This window comes from Anguilla anguilla, chromosome 1, assembly GCF_013347855.1.
Source record: "Anguilla anguilla isolate fAngAng1 chromosome 1, fAngAng1.pri, whole genome shotgun sequence".
Classification (NCBI taxonomy): Eukaryota; Metazoa; Chordata; class Actinopteri; order Anguilliformes; family Anguillidae; genus Anguilla; species Anguilla anguilla.
Window position 1 is genome coordinate 52,339,942 of NC_049201.1, and position 20,088 is coordinate 52,360,029.

The 20,088-nt window shown below is 42.5% G+C and overlaps 1 protein-coding gene across 4 annotated transcripts; it reads right to left on the reverse strand.

Annotated features, from left to right (window-relative positions):
• Positions 1 to 1,375: 1,375 nt before the first annotated feature.
• Positions 1,376 to 20,027, reverse strand: wdr26a (WD repeat domain 26a). Of its 4 annotated transcripts, none has more exons than XM_035421413.1 (14): positions 19,276 to 20,027; positions 14,795 to 14,894; positions 14,240 to 14,296; positions 9,312 to 9,448; positions 8,710 to 8,807; positions 7,003 to 7,177; positions 6,773 to 6,911; positions 6,441 to 6,581; positions 5,432 to 5,551; positions 4,918 to 5,063; positions 4,405 to 4,483; positions 4,101 to 4,230; positions 3,578 to 3,760; positions 1,376 to 2,816 (listed from the first exon to the last, which is right to left on the reverse strand). In XM_035421413.1, exons 1-14 carry the CDS (start codon positions 19,584 to 19,586, stop codon positions 2,788 to 2,790), a joined length of 1,845 nt encoding a protein of 614 aa, XP_035277304.1. In that variant the 5' UTR covers positions 19,587 to 20,027; the 3' UTR covers positions 1,376 to 2,787. The 4 variants fall into 4 exon arrangements, with proteins under 4 accessions (XP_035277304.1, XP_035277314.1, XP_035277296.1 ...); XM_035421423.1 differs by having other exon boundaries at positions 3,569 to 3,760; positions 7,021 to 7,177; positions 19,276 to 20,026; XM_035421405.1 differs by having other exon boundaries at positions 3,569 to 3,760; positions 19,276 to 20,026.
• Between the last annotated feature and the right edge of the window lie 61 nt (positions 20,028 to 20,088).

Below are 20,088 nucleotides of genomic sequence, written 5' to 3' on the forward strand. Positions count from 1 at the left end.
GTCAGTCTGAAACCTTGGTATTTCAAAAGGCTCTTTCGTATTTTATTCAATGTACATTTTTAAAGTATCATAAATTGTGCATTGTACATTTTTAATTCACCTTTAATGCTGTATACCAAAATTGGTTAACATATGTCTGGCACTTCTTTGATTCCTACAGGTTTTGCTTACCACAAATAAGTACTAATGCTATAGAAACTGAATTCTATATCTGATATCCTCTGATGACTCCTACAGTGGTAGTTTTGTATATTAATTATATAAAATCCATATTAAAATGGATATGAGGAAAGTAAATTTACACATACCAGTTGTATTAAAAGACCTAAAAATGTAAGTCTACAAATATACTTATGCAGAGCTCTAGGTCAAGGGATAATAGCAAAAATATTTCCTTCCTGCACCTGAAAACCAGTATTTGTCTTTAATTTTTCTCTCCCTTTGCACTTTGAATTGACAAGGGAGGGTGAGGGATTTAGAGAAAAGTCCGAATGAAAGAAACCGTATACCTGTCTGTCCTGTTTTCAAAAAATGCTACAGGTTTGTCCTTACCTGGCAGACCCAACGCAGCCTCACTCAAAAGGGGACAGACAAGACACACAAGAGCCTTTTGTTAGATTTCCTTTTTTTAAAACCCTGAATGCTTTATTGAAAATATGCATACATAACACTTCTCCAACACATAACATAACAATACAATCACTTTTGTAGTAACACATTTAAATGCAAATACGTCCTCGGAACCAATTGCTCCACCCAAAACAAAACAAAAGTCATACCCAGAGACATCTCACCTGGCAAAGGCTTTACAGCGAGGTCACTAAAAAGATACAAGCTTTGAAAACAGAAAAAATAGAAAACCAAAAAAACGAACTTGCATAAGAAGTTTGAGCACCTCTATGCTTCTCTAAGTTGGAGAGGTGTGTGTTTGTGTGTTACTGCTTCACTGTGGTATGAGATAAAAACTGGAGGCTCACCTGATGCAGGTGAGACACTGTATTCAGAGCAAGTAGCCTGTGACTTAGTTGGCGTATATTATAATATATACCATAATCAAACAGCATATTAATATACAGCACACCAAATCAGGCAAAAGTCTTACTTCACTGTTTCAGTTAATGGCCAAATGGGCCGTAATGCAATCCTACCAGCACTCCTAATAACATCTCAAGTGTAAGTATACAGTTATACATTTAGAAACGGTGCAAAAGTTAAAGAGATGCACAAAAGTATAAATTATAGGGACCCACAGGCAAGGTATATTTTAATATAACGGGAAAGAAATGACACAACAGAAATTAGTAACAAAAAATCCATAAAACACAGGGTGAAAAGCAGTTAAAGGTAAATAGTCCACCGCAAAGGTATTTGCAAAGCAAAAACAGCGTTAATGCCCGTCTACTGGAGGGAATCTGAGAGAAAAGGGGACAGAGGAAGAGTAAAAAGGGAAAGAGAGGAAGGGAAGATGAGGAGAGAGCAGAAGGGAGAGAGAAAAAAAGGCAGGAGCAGAAGAGGGTGGCAGGAGAGAGGAAAGCAGGACTTACGGGGTTCCAGTGCTGAGTTGTGGTTGTTGGGCTCCGTGTTAGCACTCCTGGTGAATACGTCCCTCATCAGCATGCCATCACCCGGGGTTAATGTGACAGAAAGCGCAAGAGGGAAAAAGCTCCCATATTAACCCCTGCCACCCCCACCCCCACACCCCCCAGCGTGCACACACACACACACACACACACAAATGAACCACGTCCCCCAGTCTGTGGCGCCTTCTCCGGTCACATGGGCAAGAATCAGATTTTTTTAAAACATATTCACGGAGGTCAAGGAAATAGAAAATAAAGGAAGGGGGATGGGGATGAAATGCAGTATTAAAGATGAATATAAAACTAAAAAGAAAAAAAAGTCATTGAGTGTAGTTCTGTTCCCTGGTTAAATTAGTCAGATTCTGTTAAAATCCCTGCAAATCATTCTGATTAAAATTCTCTATAATTCAGTGTGACCATCCATTAACTGTGTGAGTGTGGTTTTAACAGAGAAACAAAGGGAGAAAGTGAGATTTCCAGAAAACTTTGCAATAAAACACACCATTTCCATTATTCAAGTCTCTCTATTTAACTGATAAATTATAACAATATAATATAACTATAAAAAATTCAAACAAGCATCTGTTTTTGAGGGGTATTGGATGATAATCCCCAAAGTGCAGGAAAGAGCAGAAGATGAAATAAATAAACTTGATATCTCACTCTGGTGTCCCCTGGTTTGTGTGTGTGCGTGTGTGTTTCTGTGTCTGTGTGTGCATGTGTATGTGTCTGTGCCTTTGTGTGTGTGTGTGTGTTTCTGTGTCTGTGTGTGCATGTGTATGTGTCTGTGCCTTTGTGTGTGTGTGTGTGTGTCAGTGTCAGTGTGTGTGTGCGTGTGGAGGGGGGATGGCTGGAAGCGGGTATGGGGGTGAGTCACACTCAGTGGGGCGGAGGGGGCCGAGTTTCTTCAGGCAGTGGGGGGTATGAGACAGGGAGTGCAGCCGGTCACGTGTCCGGGTCAGGGGTCAGAGGTCAGGAGGTCGTGGGCAGGCCTCCTGACGGTTCAGTTCCAATGATTAGTCCACATTCCGCCATGACGCTCGCCGTGGCTGGGCGCATATACGCAGCCCGCTTCAAAAATGAAACCTTCCTTCCTTCACCTCCTTTTCATCTCTTCATATCTGAATTTGATTCATTTGAGAGCAGTTTTTCCCTCTCTGCGGTACCCATCGACTGAGAGCAGTTTTTTCCCTCTCTGTGGTGACCATCAACTGTCCATGGTGCAGCAGCTGTTCTCTGGGGGGGGGGGGAGAAGAAGACGGACTTTAAAAAAGCGTCATTTCACCCCCCCGCTAACTAAATTACATGGTGCTTATTAATCTGTTAGTTTACTTGAGCGTCAGTTGGTCAACTAATAATCAGTTCATCACACAGACACCAAAACAATATCCAACATCAAATTTCATTCCCTTTATCTGTCAAAAAACAGACATGAACAGAGAACGCTCATTTTGATTTTCAGTATAGATTACAATGAACGCTGGATGTCATTATAAAGCGACAGAACTGGACATCTTTGTAAATGTTGAGCCCCAGAAACTAGAGCGAAGTCCTCCAGTTTGAGGGGTTGAATCAGTCATTATTACCCCAGTTCACAAATATAACCTGGCCCAGTGGTTTGTTAGTTCTCCCATCCAGTTTGGGGTGGTCTAGGGAAAACACCATACCAATACAAACCGTCAGTAATAGAACCCTGAAAGTATGTAATGGAAGTACAACACAGCCATGCTTCCCCGATGAATTTTGCAACTGTGGGATAAAACAGTTATTACACGGCTTTGTCGAATGCTCGATAATCGATGATCTTGTATAATCGCTCTCCTGTACAGGTGTCAGTAATAATATTACAGTGATCTATTTCCAGTAATATTACCAGCACGTGTGCTGGCACTAGCGTACCAGAAAAGATTTCTTTCCAGTAAAGGCAGAAGCATCAACTGTATTAGTGGCGTAATATTTCTGCAGCGGTACCAGGAACTGTGGTTTACCGTTCAGACCCTCTGCGTCCACGTCCAGGAAGGGGGCGGGGCCCCACACGCGGACCGTGCCGTCGTCCGAGGCGCTGGCCATGAGGCCGGGCAGGGCGGGGTTCCAGCTCACGCAGTTGACGGTGCGCGTGTGTCCGGTCAGCTCGGCGATGGGCAGCTCGCTGCGCTTGTGCCAGATGTACACTTTGTGATCTGCAGGGGGGGCGTAGGAGAGGAAAGGAGCAATTACACACACACAAACACACACACATACCCACGATGCGCTCAGAGACTCTACACACACACCTGCAATGTGCTCAGAGACTCTACACACACACACACCTGCAATGTGCTCAGAGACTCTACACACAGCCGCAATGCTCTTAGAGACTCTACACACGCCTGCGACGTGCTCAGAGACTCTACACACACACACACACACACACACACCCGGGCTGTTCTAGGAGACTTATACACTCTGTACTCAGACAGAAGAGAGTGCATGAACATGGGAACAGGAAGTGATCTCAGTGAGGTAGAGAACAGCGCCTGCCTTCGCTCCCGCTGGCGATGAAGTCCTCATTATGGCCTCCGAAGCAGGAGTGAATGGTGTAGAAGCCCTGGGTCACACCCTGGTACTTCCTCACCAGCACCCGGTCCTGCAGGTCCCATAGATGCACTCCCTGTACGAGCCAACAGGGGGCGACACACGCCATCAGGGGCACCAGCACTTCCCACGTACCTCAACACCTCACTCGCAGCTGCGCAAACCCCATCCTATCCCAGCTCTAAGAGCATTTATACTTACAAAGGCCTCAGAGCCAAGCCCCTCCCCCTACGCTCCAAACCCCGCCTACCTGAGTGGCGACATTTAACAGAGCTAATCTTCCATTTTCAGACACGGTGAAAGACATTATGGGATGGTCCTCCTGTACTCTGTGGAAGACAAACATCACAGAATCAGCAGCGACTCTTAGATCAGCACACAACGTGTGTATACACACGCACACAATGTGAAAACGTATGACTAACAGGAAGATACTGCACACACAACACAGATATATAACATACAGACACAACACAGCTGCACAACAAACAAATACAACATGCGGACATACACTTACATACATAACGAGCAAACACACAGAGATACACAACACATGAACACACACCACAGAAGAAAACAGATATGCAGCAGGCAGGGATATACAGACACACACACACACACACACACACACACACACACACACACACACACAAGACACAAACAATGCACAGCGGACACAGACTGCTCTCATACACACAGGCATAAATACCCCATCAGGAGGGGGAGGGGGAATCAGACTTGTTAGGCAAGTTGAATCTCTCACATGTTCCTGTCCGTCAGATCCTCAAAGTTGTATCCACGGATACGCTGGTGTGTGTCGGAGGCCAGCACCGTCCTCCCGTCGCTCAGGCACCACAGACACTGCACCCGCACGCCCTCCCAGGAGTCCAGCAGGTTCCCGTCCAGGTCCTGCAGCACACACAAATCAAACCAAGCAGGCTTTACCAGGACCGCACTCAAAGGCCCTCACAAAGCAACAGCAACCATCATTTATTAAAGCAGCAGCTCACAGTGCACTGAGACAGGGTTCCTGCTGTAATTCCACTGCCAAACACACAAGCACTTAAAGGCCCATTTTAACACCTTCATGACCATTTAAAATGTTTGCAATAACCTTATAGTTCTATTTTTTTGTAAAATGTATAAACTCAAGGAAATTGGGGCACCTTCAAGCAAAATCACTTTCACAACCTTTGATTTTATACATTTAAAGCAATATAAAATACTTAATGAAATGTAATATTTTAGGGACTTGCAGGAGCCCCACATGTACTCACACACTGGTAGAACTGGCCTCTCTGGCCTCCGGTCACAAAGCGCTTGCCGTCCGGGTTCCAGGCCACACTGGTCAGGCTGTCCTCGTGTGACTGGCTCATCTTCGTCCGCAGTTCCCCCGTCTGGCCACCGGGGGGAAGGAGGGGGGGGAAAGGTGAGTCACTCCTGCGTTTTCCCCCATGGCCTTGTTCAGGCACGAGTTTCCATGGCTACAGAGATCATCTCGTTTGCAACTACTGGACTTTCGTCTTTGTGATCCTGCGTGTGTACACGTGCCACACAGACAGGCAGAAGGTCACTTTCCCCGCTCTCTGGGGACATGAACAGCCTCTCAACCGATGTTCATGCAGCCTGCGTGTCACGTAGCCCGCTTCACTTAAACACGACTGGGTTTGAAATGGCACATCGGCGTTAAAAAAAGAGTACCGTGAAAGAAATGCACGTAACGTCTTGTACATAACATACTGTAAAATAGATCTTAACGGCACATGCATAAATACAGACACATGGATTACACACACACACACACACACACACAAGGTTCACGCTTCTAACTTTATCTGTGCTAATTTTATTGTGCTTGTGTTCTCAGCAGACACCCTCTTGTCACATTTCCAAGAACCGTCACCCTATGGGCCCAGGATTACTACAGTAACCCAACACTGCCAGAAACACCTGCTCATGTTACAGCTAATGTCGCCATAAAAAGTTCAAACAAAAAAACACTTAAGGTCAAGAATGTACTGTAATGCAATCTTCATTTAAAGATAAATGTGTGTGTGTGTGTGTGTCTGCGTTTGTGTGCACGTCTGCGTGTGTGTCTGCATGTGTGTGCGCACGCTCATGTCTGTGTGCGTGTGCATGTGCGTGTACGTTTATGTGTGTGTGTATATGTATGTGTGTGCCTGCATGCGTGAATGTGTTTGCATGTGTGTGTGTATGAATGTGTGTTTGTGTGTACGTGCATACATGTGAATGTGTGTGTGTGTATAAGCAGGCGTGTTACAGTACCTGTATGTTCCAGAGCCACAGCTCTGAGCAGTCATCCGGGCCGCAGGCGATCAGGTAGGAGTCATCAGGGCTCCAGGCCAGGTAGGAGACTCCATACGCGTGTCCCTCCAGGGTCCTCAGCAGCTTCAGCTGGTGCGTCTCCTGCCAATCACACAGACACATTTACACCAGTCCCAGGTACCCACATCCCGGTGACTCAATATGCAGACTGAACCACACTTTGAAATATCCCTCACTTTTCTGCCTTCAACACTGTGATATATTTTTCTACATTTCAGGACTGATCAGTGCGATCAGTTCCCCGCTCCTAACCGGGGAAGGGCGGCACTCACCGGGTCCACCAGCCAGATTATGACGGTAGTGTCTTTGGATCCCGTGGCCAGCTTCGTGCCGTCGTTGGAGAACTTGCAGAACCAAACCTCGTTGCAGTGCTCCGTCAGGATCTGCTGAGTGTAACAGGGGAACTGTTTTCTGCAACAAAAAACAAAAAAAGCGACTAAGCAAGAACACAGACACGAAAGGAGCCAGGAATGTTTCTTTTTGAGAAAGGGGAGGTACAAACGGCTGGGGCAGGCTGTACCGGCTGCAGGCGTGGTCCAGGAGCAGGGACACCGAGTCCAGGCTGCTGTCCAGCTTGGTGTTGTGGTAGAGGCAGCGGTCTCTCTGCAGCTCCACAGCCTGCCTGAGCAGAGTGTGCAGCCTGCGGGGGGGCAGCATGACGGAGGGGGGCAGGTACGCTGCGGGGAGCAGAGACACGCGGTCACACACAACCACACACAAATCACACACACAACCACACCCAATCATACACAAATCACACACAATCAGACACAAAACCACACAATCACTCACAAAACCACACAATCACACACAATCATACACAAAACCACACCCAATCATACACAAATCACACACACAACCACACCCAATCATACACAAATCACACACAATCAGACACAAAACCACACAATCACTCACAAAACCACACAATCACACACAATCATACACAAAACCACACCCAATCATACACAAATCACACACAGAACCACACCCAATCATACACAAATCACACACAATCAGACACAAAACCACACAAAATCACTCACAAAACCACACACAGAATCACAATCACACAAAAATCATACACAGAATCACACATTCACACACGAAATCACACATAGAACCACACACAAATCACACGCAAATCACATAGAATCAAATTTATGTGTGTGAATGTATGCGTGTGTTGTGTGTGTATATGTGTATGATATGCATGTATATGTGTGTGTGTGTGAGTGTGTGCATGTTAATGTCAATACCAAAATTTTGGCTTTGATACTGTTACCAGCTTTGGGTACCTTGATATCGATACAAAATTGATAACATGATAATTCACTAACAACCAATATTTCATAGAATGAAATTTAAATTAAAAACTTATTTTATTTAACTTATTTATTAACACAATATCTGACAAACAAAATCAGAAATAACGTTACTCAAGATGTGAGCAATTTGTGAACAACCGTACAGCACTCATATATGTATTTGTAATAATCACACCCACTGGAATTTGAAGTCCCTGAAGAGACCAAGAGATCGGGGTGGTGGTTTAAAGAGTTCTGTAGAATTATAGGGGCGTAACTGCACACAAAAATTTTGGCTCAGTTCATATCTTGGTTTTGACTTCATAGTGCGGTACATTTTTGGTACAAGAGAAAAAAATGAAACGCAAAATATAAAACTGCTTTTCATTTATTATTAAAATATAAACAGTGGCTAACTGCCCATAATGTCTTGCTGAACAAAATTAACATCAGGTCATCGGGAGGGATTCAGAGTTTTGAATATAAGTTCCGCACAAAAAAGGTTCTGCACATGCGTTAAAACAGGACTGTAATTGTTTGGTTTGCAGTGCGTACTGCACCAAAAGTCCCACAACAAACAGTTCAGGACAAATACATGCATTGTTCTGCCCCTATTCAATTCTTAAAGGCACAGTATTTATCCTAAATCATTGGATGGCAAGCATTTTGCTGCAATAGAAAGCAATTTCAGGTATATTTTCATTGAAAGTATTGAATTTTGCAAAATGCTGGTATAATAGTACCATTTCAAAATTTTGGTACCACAGTACTTTTTTAGTACAGGTATACCATGCAACCCTAGTGCAAGTATGTGTGTATGCCTGTGTGTGTGTGCATGTGCATGTGTGTGGATGTGTGTGCATGCATAAGTGTATGTGTGTGTGTGTGCGCGGGTGTCTCACTCTGCAGCTTGTCCAGCAGTCTGCAGCGGGAGCTGACCCCTTTGCCCTCCCACTCCGCTTTGGCACGCAGGTCCTCTGCATGGCTGCACATCAGATACCTGAGGAGATCACCACTGGCCAATCACACAACAGCAATGCAGGTGGCATCAACACCAGCCAATTAGATGGTGCTAGGGGTGGAGCCTGTTCCCAGTCCTACTGTGTGGACCAACAGTAAATGTGGCATACATTTGATTTGTATGTAAAAGCAATATAAATATGAAGCTCATGTTACTAATATATGCCTACATGAAGAAGAAATTTCTTGTCAAATGAAACTAACCGGCTCTTCAGAAAAAAATTTGCCAATCAAAAAACAGTGACAGCCCTCTGGGCCAACAAGACTCCAGTTGAGTCAAAATACAGTGGAAAGTAGGACCATGTTCTCAAGGCTTGAAAATGTATTTCTCCCATAACCAATTACAGATGGATACAGCGCGGTCTTACTGAACCACAGCATAGGTTGTAGCTCTAATTAAGGGGTAATTAGAGCATATGTGGTGAATAAATTGGTGGTGAGTATACAGAAGGCTGATGGGCAGGGATGAAACTCGTGTGCGTACCCGCTCAGGACGTGAATGCGCTCTGTGTTGTACTTGAGTGGCGTGAGCTCCCCTCTCAGGACCTGCAGCGCCTCCAACACCTTCCCATCCTCCAGGAACTCCAGATACTTCTGCTGCAGCAGCAGGAACTTCATCTTCTGCAGGGGAGAAAAAGGACACAGTTACAGAATGCTGTAGGAGAGAAAGAACATGCATTTATGTAACAGGAGAAAGAACACAGAGTTACCATGTAGGAGAGAGAGAGAACACAAATACGCTATAGCAGAGAGACAAAACAATTATGCTATAAGAGAGAGAAAAACACAGTTACATCATAGGAGAGAGAAAACACAGTTACACTGTAGGAGAAAGAGAAAACAGTTCCGCTATTGGACAGAGAGAGTAAACACAGAGTTACATCATAGGAGAGGGAGAAAACAGAGTTATGCTATAGGAGAGATTTAATTTACTCATGTTCAGCAAGCTAGCTAAAGTGTGACATCTCGTTTTCATTCAAATCAAGCGATTCCTCTTTGAATCTCATAATACTACCAACAGCTGTGTAAACATTGCGATCAATAAACAAAACAAATGCCAGACATCAAAGAACAATTGGCTCAAAGAAACAGGAGCTATTATTTAGTTGCGATTCAAGTCTGGGTCATCGCCAGTAGTAAAAAGAATCCTGTGTTAAGATAACCACTGAGTTACACTGTAGGAGAGAAAACAGAGTTATGCTACAGGAGAGAGGGGAAATCAGGAATTCCTGTATGAGAGAGAGGGCACAGCAGGCACACCGTAACAAGAATTATTATGCATTATTATTACTACTACTATCAGGGCCGGTTTTAGCCTGCTGTATTAGGGTGGGCTGGTAGAAATAATAGGTGGGCAACTTGGGCGCAGTTTCGTCACTAGGATTGGTGTCACCCAGTGCGCTCAACGGGGGGACGGGGTGCTGTTGGATGCTGTCCAGTGCCATCCAAAAGTTAATGCAGGCTTGAAAATTTTTTACAAGACATAAGGGCACAAATTCAGAGGAACTAGTGGCGGTTTTGAGCAAAGCTCCTAAAAACACCTTTTTTTCTCAACATTGCGTCATATTAGCCCAATGTGCAGTAGTAGTGAGTCTTAGCAGTCGTGATATAGTGAGTTGGTTTTTTTTCAGTAGTTTTATATTGCATTTCACCATGTATCATCATGGTAAATTATTGTGTTTGTGCAGTTTGCACAAACTCCAGCCTGTCAGGACATCGAGCACACTAGCTTTCGTGCCTGGGTGCGTTTTGTGCAGGTGAAGAGACGGACTTCACTGCTGCATTTGTTACAAAATACTCCTGCCGGTATTAGACAACCAATACTAGTTTTGTTATAGCCTGATACATGATAGCAAACTTTACAATGTTGTGATGTGAACACAGCGTTAATATCGTTAGCTAACGCCCATAGATACTTGTTCATTCTACAGTCAATATCTGTGACTAAATATTGAATAAACATACAACCTTACCATTGGTTTTACGCGTAGACATGTCGCTTTTGAGAATGAGTGGTCATATATTGTCTTGGACAATCCGTTTGTGAAATATACGCGCATTTGTGACGCCTGGGTGCCTTCCAAAATAGCTGTGTGTAATACCACACGTGTTGATTACGGCGTTGTCGCCCTTTTTAGTACGGTCTGGCTTGATTGACAATTCATTTATTCAGTAGGTGAGAGTATAAGCTTTCTAACAATGTATAACATGTCTATTTTTGCTTTTGGAATAGCGTTTTATAGGTCAGCGTAACCTAATCTTTTCTCATCATCACATTCACTTACGCACACTCTGGGGTAGCATTAAAAGACGCTGCACCTAACGAAACGTTGTCAACGATTTTTCATAATTTCTTGGAAAATACTATTATTATTGAGGACGTCTGGGCATATCTAAGCCATTTGTTTGCTGATAGCCTAGCTGACATCGTTTTCTGGAACGAAACAGAAGCGGATAGGACTGTGTCATTGATTTACTGTCACTGCCTCTATCAACACAGATAAAATCACAGATAAAATGTTATATTGCTATGTATTACTGCTATTACTGCTCAAAATATATTATTTTTGAAATTGAGAGTCTTTAAATAGGTTAGTGGTATTATATAATGTGGATATATCTATAAGCTAACGCTGGTCACTCACCAAGACACCTGCCCAGTTCTCCACTGGTTCTCCTCACACCAACTCAATTTCTCTCCTCTGACCGTTATTCCTTGTAACTCTGGTCTGTGCTTGGTCTCTTAGACGCCTAGCAGGCTCATAATGGTAAGGCTGTGGTCCGTCATATGCGTTTGTATAAACATTTACAACCTCTTGTGTCAAAACTAGCGTTGAGATCCATTCTTCTTCTTGTTCAACTTGGCCGCTCTCCCTTCTGTTACGTCACTTCCGGGTTGGCGATTTTTAGATGCCGAAGTAAAATTCTCTCTCAAAAAAAACGACTCCAGAAGTCACTAGTGTGTACATATAAGTATATTTTTATGAACATCTAGTTCCTGCATCATTTTCCTACACATTGATTCACTGGGGTCTCCAACCTGCAATATGCTCTTTAATACCGCTAATTAAATACTGTACTGGCAGTACACTGCATCAGAGAAACTAGCCGTTTCAACCCGTGGCTGCCCACCCAATCAGAATTTAGGAACGGTACTGGTATTTTATGTGCTATTTTTCCATTGGCTGAACAAAATTTTTTTTTTTCTTTTTTCTTAACTTTTTATTGGGTGGGCAAGACGCCCGTTTGGGTGGGCTGAGCCCACCCCTGCCCATAGCTGCCGCCGGCCGTGACTACTATTATATGCTGCATTGATTCATTTCCTTCCCTTTTTAAGTAATTAATACAGCTATTCAAATACCATTACTGTTCTGCCCATCTCCCCTGGGCCTGCATACTCCTACTGCACTTCAAAGGACTAACATCCTCCTTTCAAACTGAGAACAAGATGTCTGCTCAGACAGGAATTTAAATCTTTCAAGTGCTGTACAAGAATCAGTACACTGCAATACACCTCTTAATTATTTATACACTGCTGCTGCCAGACACACACTGACAAGAATAACTCACGCTGCTTTTGTTGTCCTGTACTGCGGCTGCAACTGTGAATAAGTGTATGGTGCTGTTTTGAGGTAACGCTGCGTTTTATCGGTCGCTTTAACGCTAGACTAAGTGGTGGAAGTGTGCTTTCAATGGAACACTCTTTAAGGTTGTTTGAAGCATTTAAAAAAATGAACTCATAATTAAAAGCAGACTGAGCCATGAATGAGACCGTTAATTGTCACTATCTGCGCTACCATTTTGACTTTAATGGAAGTACATGAGTGATTAAAGCTAATGAATTGGGCACTTTGTGATAACTGTAATTAAAATGCAATTGCAGGCCGGTTTATTATTGCTGAACTGTGTGTCATTTCTTGATGTGCGAACGGTTGATTCAGATCAAGTTCCCCCAGCATGGCCTGGGAACTAAGGCCTGGGAACTCTGGAAAGGAATAATTACCCTGAGGTCTGGACCATAAAGTCAAATCAGATCCAACCTGAAAATATGACGAATGCATCATTATGAAAATTTGTTGCAGAGGCAACATAACTATGCTGGAGCCAAATAACATGAAAAGAAAACACAAACAAGTACTAAGACAGAACCAAGTGAAAGTGGAGTTCATGCAAGATTGTGACAATAGATTAGATACTAGAATAGACCTTCGATACACATTATTTTTCTTAGAATATATACTGTTAGAACATAATCTCGTTTAATTTGTGCTTGCCCAAGGAAGCGATGCATTCTGGCATGCTACTGTAGGGCGCTTTACAGAAGTGTGCCCTTACCAGACCCCCAAAGGAAAACAGACTGTTTACTGTGTTGACAGGGAGTCAGTAGGTGTGATAAAGAGACAGTGCGCAGTTGCAAAACATCCTACTGGACCAGCATTATGTAAACCTTAGGTTCTCCATAATACAGTGTGATCACGTTTTGTATTGTTGGAAAGCTGATGTCATGGGGAAGACTTCTTTGGTGGTGGGACTAAAGTTTTGATATCTATGGGTCAGTGCCCAGCCAGATACAAAGGTTAATCCGGTGCAATGTGCTCACAGAGATAGCGCAAGCAGGATCGTTGATGTACTGATATTATGATTGAGGGTTTTCCTCTTATCTTATAGTATACAAAGGGAAATGTGCAATGGTTCAAGGAGACTCGTCAACATGGTCTCCTACGCATTTTATGCGGATAGCAATTTAACTCCGCACACACCATTGCATACTGCCATTATTAACATACTGTACAACAAATTACATTCACTTTAACCTGACATTCCTTTGACTTTTACCACTTAAAGGTCCTAGCATACAAGATATCTGCACCCCGTAGTCACTCACCCGTACACTAGTGTCACAGCAGGATACACAATTGTATTTATGCAGGCTACACAAACCACAGGCATGTCTGCGTCTACCAAGATAGACAGCGATCCGTATAAAGCCACACTACTGGCGAAAAGCAGTCGCCTGCTTCTATGCATAACTGTTAGCACAGAGGAAAGGTTAAACATTATTTTGGAGTCAGATAATTGAGATAACATAAAATTAATCCTGTTCCATTTGCACCAGGTAAGACTACACGCATTCCTTCGCCACTCAGATACTTCCACTGTTCGGTGTGTCTGAGGGGTTTCTTACACTACCCACTCCAGTCATAATTGACAGGTAGCGGGATAACAGTGCCACTGCTTGGGAAGATGCACTGTGGTGGGCATAAGACTGCTGGAGTCAAAAGGGGCACGAAGTTCCATTCCAAGTACATCAGACTGGCATTCAGTAACACGGAACTTCAAACGACTTGTTCACTTATACAAAACTTCTCAATGTTTGGACTCATACTGCCTGTTAGAGCAGCGCTGGCTTACCACAATGGCACTGGGAGAGTGCATCAGTGCTTTGAGCTCATTCAGGTCACTTTCAGCCTGCAGAACAACAGAGACAGAGAGAGGGAGGAAGGGAGGGAGGGAGAAAGAGAGAGAGAGAGAGAGAGGAAGGGAGGGAGGGAGAGAGAGAGATAGAGGGGGAGAGAGAGAGAGGATGGGGAGGACAAAGAGGGAGAGAGATTCAGTTTTTTCAGCACTTCATCCCACAGACTGACAGGTCTACATAGACACAGCCCCAGGAGGGTTAACAGCTCCACATACACATAAATAGCCCAGTGCTGAGAGTCCACAGCTATGCACAGCTATGCAGAGTCTAGTGCACAATTACACAATATAGTGTACAGGTTTATACAGCTATAAAGAGTACAGTACAGAGGTACATAATATAGTGTTGTTTATACAGCTATGCAGAGTCCAGTACACAGGTGCACAGTATAATGCACAGACATATACAGGTACGCAGAGTCTAGCACACAGCTATACACAAGTACAGTCTGAACACAGCTCTACAGGGGCACACTTGAATCCAGACCTCACCTTGTCCCACTCTCCCTCCATTACATGGTTGCGGAACTTGGTTGCAGCTGCATGTTCCAGTCTGCAGCCAGACTCCTGCATCAACAGGTCCACCGTCTGACTGGAGAAGAGAGAAAAATGTTCAGTTTCACGTTCCCATTCACATAGACTTATTTGTTCAGTGTGTGAAATACACAATGCACACAAGCACACACATACAAACTTATATAGCAATACAAATTGTATATACATAACACAAACATTACCCACATATTTATATACATATATATGCACTTTTCTGATTCGGAAATAAATGACAAATTTTCCCACTGGTTGATCTTTTCTTGCAACTGCTATTTTTATGGTATTTCCACCCAAGAAGTATTGGCCAATTTGTGAAAAATCAATCCATTAAGTAAATGATAATCTCCAGATTAAGGCTGACATTTTAACTTCAAACAAGACAAAGACTGCATTCACACAATTTATTAATATTACAATGGCAAATACATCACAAAAATGTGTAAATATAACGATAGGCTGAATTACCTACAGTCAGGCAGAATGGCAGCAAATTTAGAGGTGCTACAACTAGTCAAGTTGGCCCAATATGACCATTCAGACCTTGTAGCAATGCAGGACTTTTTACAAAAGAGTTAGGAGACTATGGTGGCTGTTTATGAAAAGGGGACACAATGAACCCATCTTGCCCAGACTGTACATGCAGAATTCTGAACCTGCATTTAAATCAGCTTATTGGAGATGCAAGGAACACATTCGGTACCCGAGACAGCTCTCTGCATGCACAGCATTCATTTCACTACAGTCAGACACACAATTTCCCCATAGCCTGCGCTGGTCAGTTATCAAGCACAGCTGGCTAATCTACATTTCTGTCACTAGCTTTCGTATTTCTTCCTAAATTAACGTTGAACAAAACAAAATGTTTTAGAACTCATGTTGTTACTACTCTACTGCTTTCTTAAAAATAAAAAAACACCTGTTATTATATGCTGCGAGATGGTAATGATATTGGGAAACGGGAAGCATTATGTTGGAATAATACCTGACCAGTGTGACCATAAGCGAGCAGACTTACAATTTCAGTCACATTTTGCTTTTTCATGGAAATCGTGTAGGCCTACATCACATTTTTCTGAAAATCTACTTCAGGTATGACCACTAAACCAGGTATACTCTAACCAGTATTGCGCAGTATTATTATTATGTTTTACTTATTACATAGTATTATTGTTCTGCTCACCATATTGTTTCCTGATGATTAATGTTGTAAGTTATATGTCCGCTATTCAAGCCAAGGACTTACAACTATACAGAGAAACCGAAAAACAAATCAACTTTGACTATTTAAAACACACTAGCAAAATTCTTTGTTTATTTACCATGTAATTATGAATACTCAGCTGATTTAACATATGAACACAAAATACCACGATAGGTATCATGTACCACCCAAACATCTGAAAAAAAATGTGTGATATGGATTCTGGCCATACTACCCACCATCAGGCAACTTATACTGACCACAAATAAAAACAGAATAACAAAAGATAGTTTACAAAAGTTTAGAAAAAATAAAGGGGGAAAAACCCCATTAATACACCAATAAGCTAATAAAATGTATTTAATCCCCTTGTTTCCACTCTCTTTGTTTCATCATAAATTCCTTCATATTTATTTATTTATTTTTATTTATTTATTTGACAGGGACAATACACATTGATCAACATCACTATTATGTGATGTAAATGTGCCAGATTTAGCTAAATCGCTCATTTCCATCTGTTGTCCCTGGGCAGGCTGATGTTAACACATTAATAACAAGCAGACCAGACTAGAAGCCATATTACAATATTAAAAGCACATAAAAAAATATTTATGTATCTCAATCTCACTCTCCCCATATATTAAAGGTCCACCTGCTGGTTAATCGGCCCACATGCAGCCAATGGGAAGGGCATGGGTGCAGAATGGCAACTGTATGATTTTTTGCACAACCATGCCCTCTACAGTCGAAAGAGTTTTGGCCGACGTTGCTTACGACCTCTGGGGCCACATGACTCTTACATAGCGATCCATTAACGGTGATCATGTCATAAATAAAATGAACAACAACAGAACTTCTGACATTCGAGCATCAACAAACGACCCACTGCCAGTGAGAGCATTGCTTGCTGCGTCCCTGGCAGGTTTAATGGACTACCCAGCTGACGCATGGTGTTGTGACAACGTACCAAAAAGGTTGTGAAATGGCTGGTGCCGACACTACCACACAACAACATTATGACAAGACTGCAAAGTGTCAGAGCGATGTGAGAATGTCCTTACACCAACACTTTTCTTTCTCTTTTTTTAAAAACAGTTTATACCGTTATGAAGATGTGATAAACGGCCTAGTGAAATGCAACCGTATTTTTTCACAATGTAGCCTATTTTGTTCCCCAGGTCATTAATAATTAATGTTGTGAACAATAATGTGGTGCTTAATATAATATAAGGACTTCACTGTTAGATTAAAATGCACTATCTAGCATATCAATACACATCCTAGATGATAGGACGTTATAATCTATGGTACTTTAGGTAATTGTTATAAATGATAATTATCAGTCTATTTACCTATAGATTAACCAATCCAGCCTTTTGTTTTGTTGCTATCCTTCAACGACCTATCTAAAATCTTAAAGTGGAATGTTAACCTTCTTTGCTTTTATGCTCTTCATGCACCTCCTTGTGGCCATGCCGGTCAAAACAGGCAGCACCTGAAATTATCCTATACATTCTAGAACAATACAATACTCACGTAAATGTTGCAATCAAAATAAAAATATTATTTAATATGTTTAAAAAAACAGACTTCAAATGCATTTTTAGTCCAGTTGACAACCCCAGTTTCGACAAATGTGACGTCATGCACTGGCTAGTTCAATGGTCTTAACACTGCAAATTTTTATTCTTCTCATTTCACAAATATAGGCCATATTTAGAACCAAGATCTAGGCATACAGTCATCATACGTCACTTACGACAGTTTAGTTTCTCAAACTGTCAAGCTGATTTCAGTGCAGCAAAGTTAGTTTGGATTTGGATTCGATGTAAAATAAAATAATAAAAAAGGAAATTATTCCAGACAAAAAAAACGCGTTACGTTACAGTAAGAGCTGACGATGTCGGAAAAGCAGGGAAATCCAAAGCAGAGTGTAATGGCACGCGCCCTTACTTGACCTCGGTCATTACAGTATCCATCTTCCAACACACGGCTTTTCAGAGTGGTGCTGTACCATACGTCGCTTCATCGCACACAAAATTTGCTCATCACGAGCAGGTCAGCCTGGTGGATTCCTGAGTATTCAAACATTCTGTCGCACAGGCTAGTAAAATATTATAATCCGAAGAGTGGTTTACGCACTGTGTGCCACGTAGGCCTATTATTTACTGTATTGTTTTTCCTGGTGACATATGTTTATACACCTTTGAGAAAATACCATTGAAAACCCAGACTGACTTCTACGTCACACACTTTTCTTATAATGGTTAGTTTTCACGTTCGGATACCTATGTGTATCGTACACTGGATATATTTTTGCTCAGTCCCGATTTCACAGTTATACATTCACAGGGACCAGTAGTATATAGGCTACTGTTTGTTTTCCTTACGACTCACGTACGGTGCAGTGCCATTTTGAAACAGTGTGTCTTTGGGTGACATTCTTATTTGAATTTCCCTTATTTTTCGGTAATGTCAGCTCTTACTGTCAAATAAAAAGTTTCGGTCTGTAATATGTAGCTAAGATATATAAATTTTCTTGGTACAAGCATTATTCTAGCTAAATTCATCCCAATACTAACGAAAAATAGAATCATAATCGTACACTTTTAATTTTCTTTAAATACAACGAAATATTAAGAATAAGTTACAGTTACATTTTTATTTTGCTGACACCTGCTTATACTACCCGTCTCAAGTTACTTTCCCGTATCAGTGAAACGTAAATAGAACTGCCAAGCTAGCCAGCATTAGCTTAATCGACCTATTCCATTTGATAAACAAGCGCGAGCTAACAAAGTAGACACAAATATAATGGCTACAAAAATCAGTGGAATATAATGGCGTGTTAACTTGAAAATTCGATCTTTTGATGAACAACTGAATTCGTTTGAATTTTTAAAATTTTATTTATTTATTTATTTGGTCATGTAAACAAAAGATTTATTTACGTTCGTTACGCGGGGACATTTCTAGAACATACAGCAATGTTATTCGCCTGTTGGCTAATGCTAGCTGGCTGTATCGTACAAACCCATCTGTCAAACTGGACTTTTCGTCACTTGTTTTCATAGCGATTCAAAGCAAGTAACGAAACGTCATTAATCATAAATAATATACCATAAGGCACAAGCTAGCGAAACAGCTAGCCAGCTACAGACATAACAAGTTCGTTGAAGGACAGATTTAGATAGCCAGCAGGACAGCTACTTACTTAAGTCCTAACCCACGTAGATGTTGTCCAATCAGTCTGATGACATCTTCTTCTGACTGAGAAAGACGCTTTTTCTTTTTCAAGGTAGACCCGACATCCGAGCCAGAACCCGCGGCAGTAGAAGTAGTTGCGGATACTGAGGTTGTCCCGACCGCAATCCCGTTATTGGTACTGACAGTACTACCGTTGTTAGCACTGGAAATCAGCCCATTGGAGTGCGCTGCTCCGGTAGACGACGACTCTCCGTTTTGTGCGTTATTTAAACAGGACAGCTCCTGATTTTGTCCTTGTCCTCCCCCGTTGGCCTGCATGCTATCGCTGTTTATATTAGTAACGGGGTTTCTGTTAAAGAAGTTGGCGACAGGCGCTGAAAGAGGGTGCGCAAAAGTTGAATGTTCCCCAACAACAGCAGAGAGGCCCGCTGTCACTGAAGCACCGGGCTCTCCTGCTCCCTCCGCCACCGAGACTCGTTGTTTCTTCCGCGGTGGCGGCAAGGCTCCACCTGTGTCCGAGTCGGAGGAGGAGGGGGGAGCAGAGGCCAGAGTTAGCTACCTAGCAGATAGTGTCGGTGGTTGAAAGCAGTTAAGTCGGGGGCTGGAAGACCAGTGTCAGACCCTGGACTCCGCTCACGCAACCCCACTGCAACCTCTGAGCGCTTGCCTCGTCTCCCTCTGTTTTGTTGTTGTTTCTATCCAAAGCACCCCAAACTCGTTAATGGAGTCCAGATGCAGTGACGTCGCAGGAAATACCTATGGTTCTGACTTCCGGTAAATCCATGGACCTCGAGTTGTACGTATAACAGATCTTTATTCA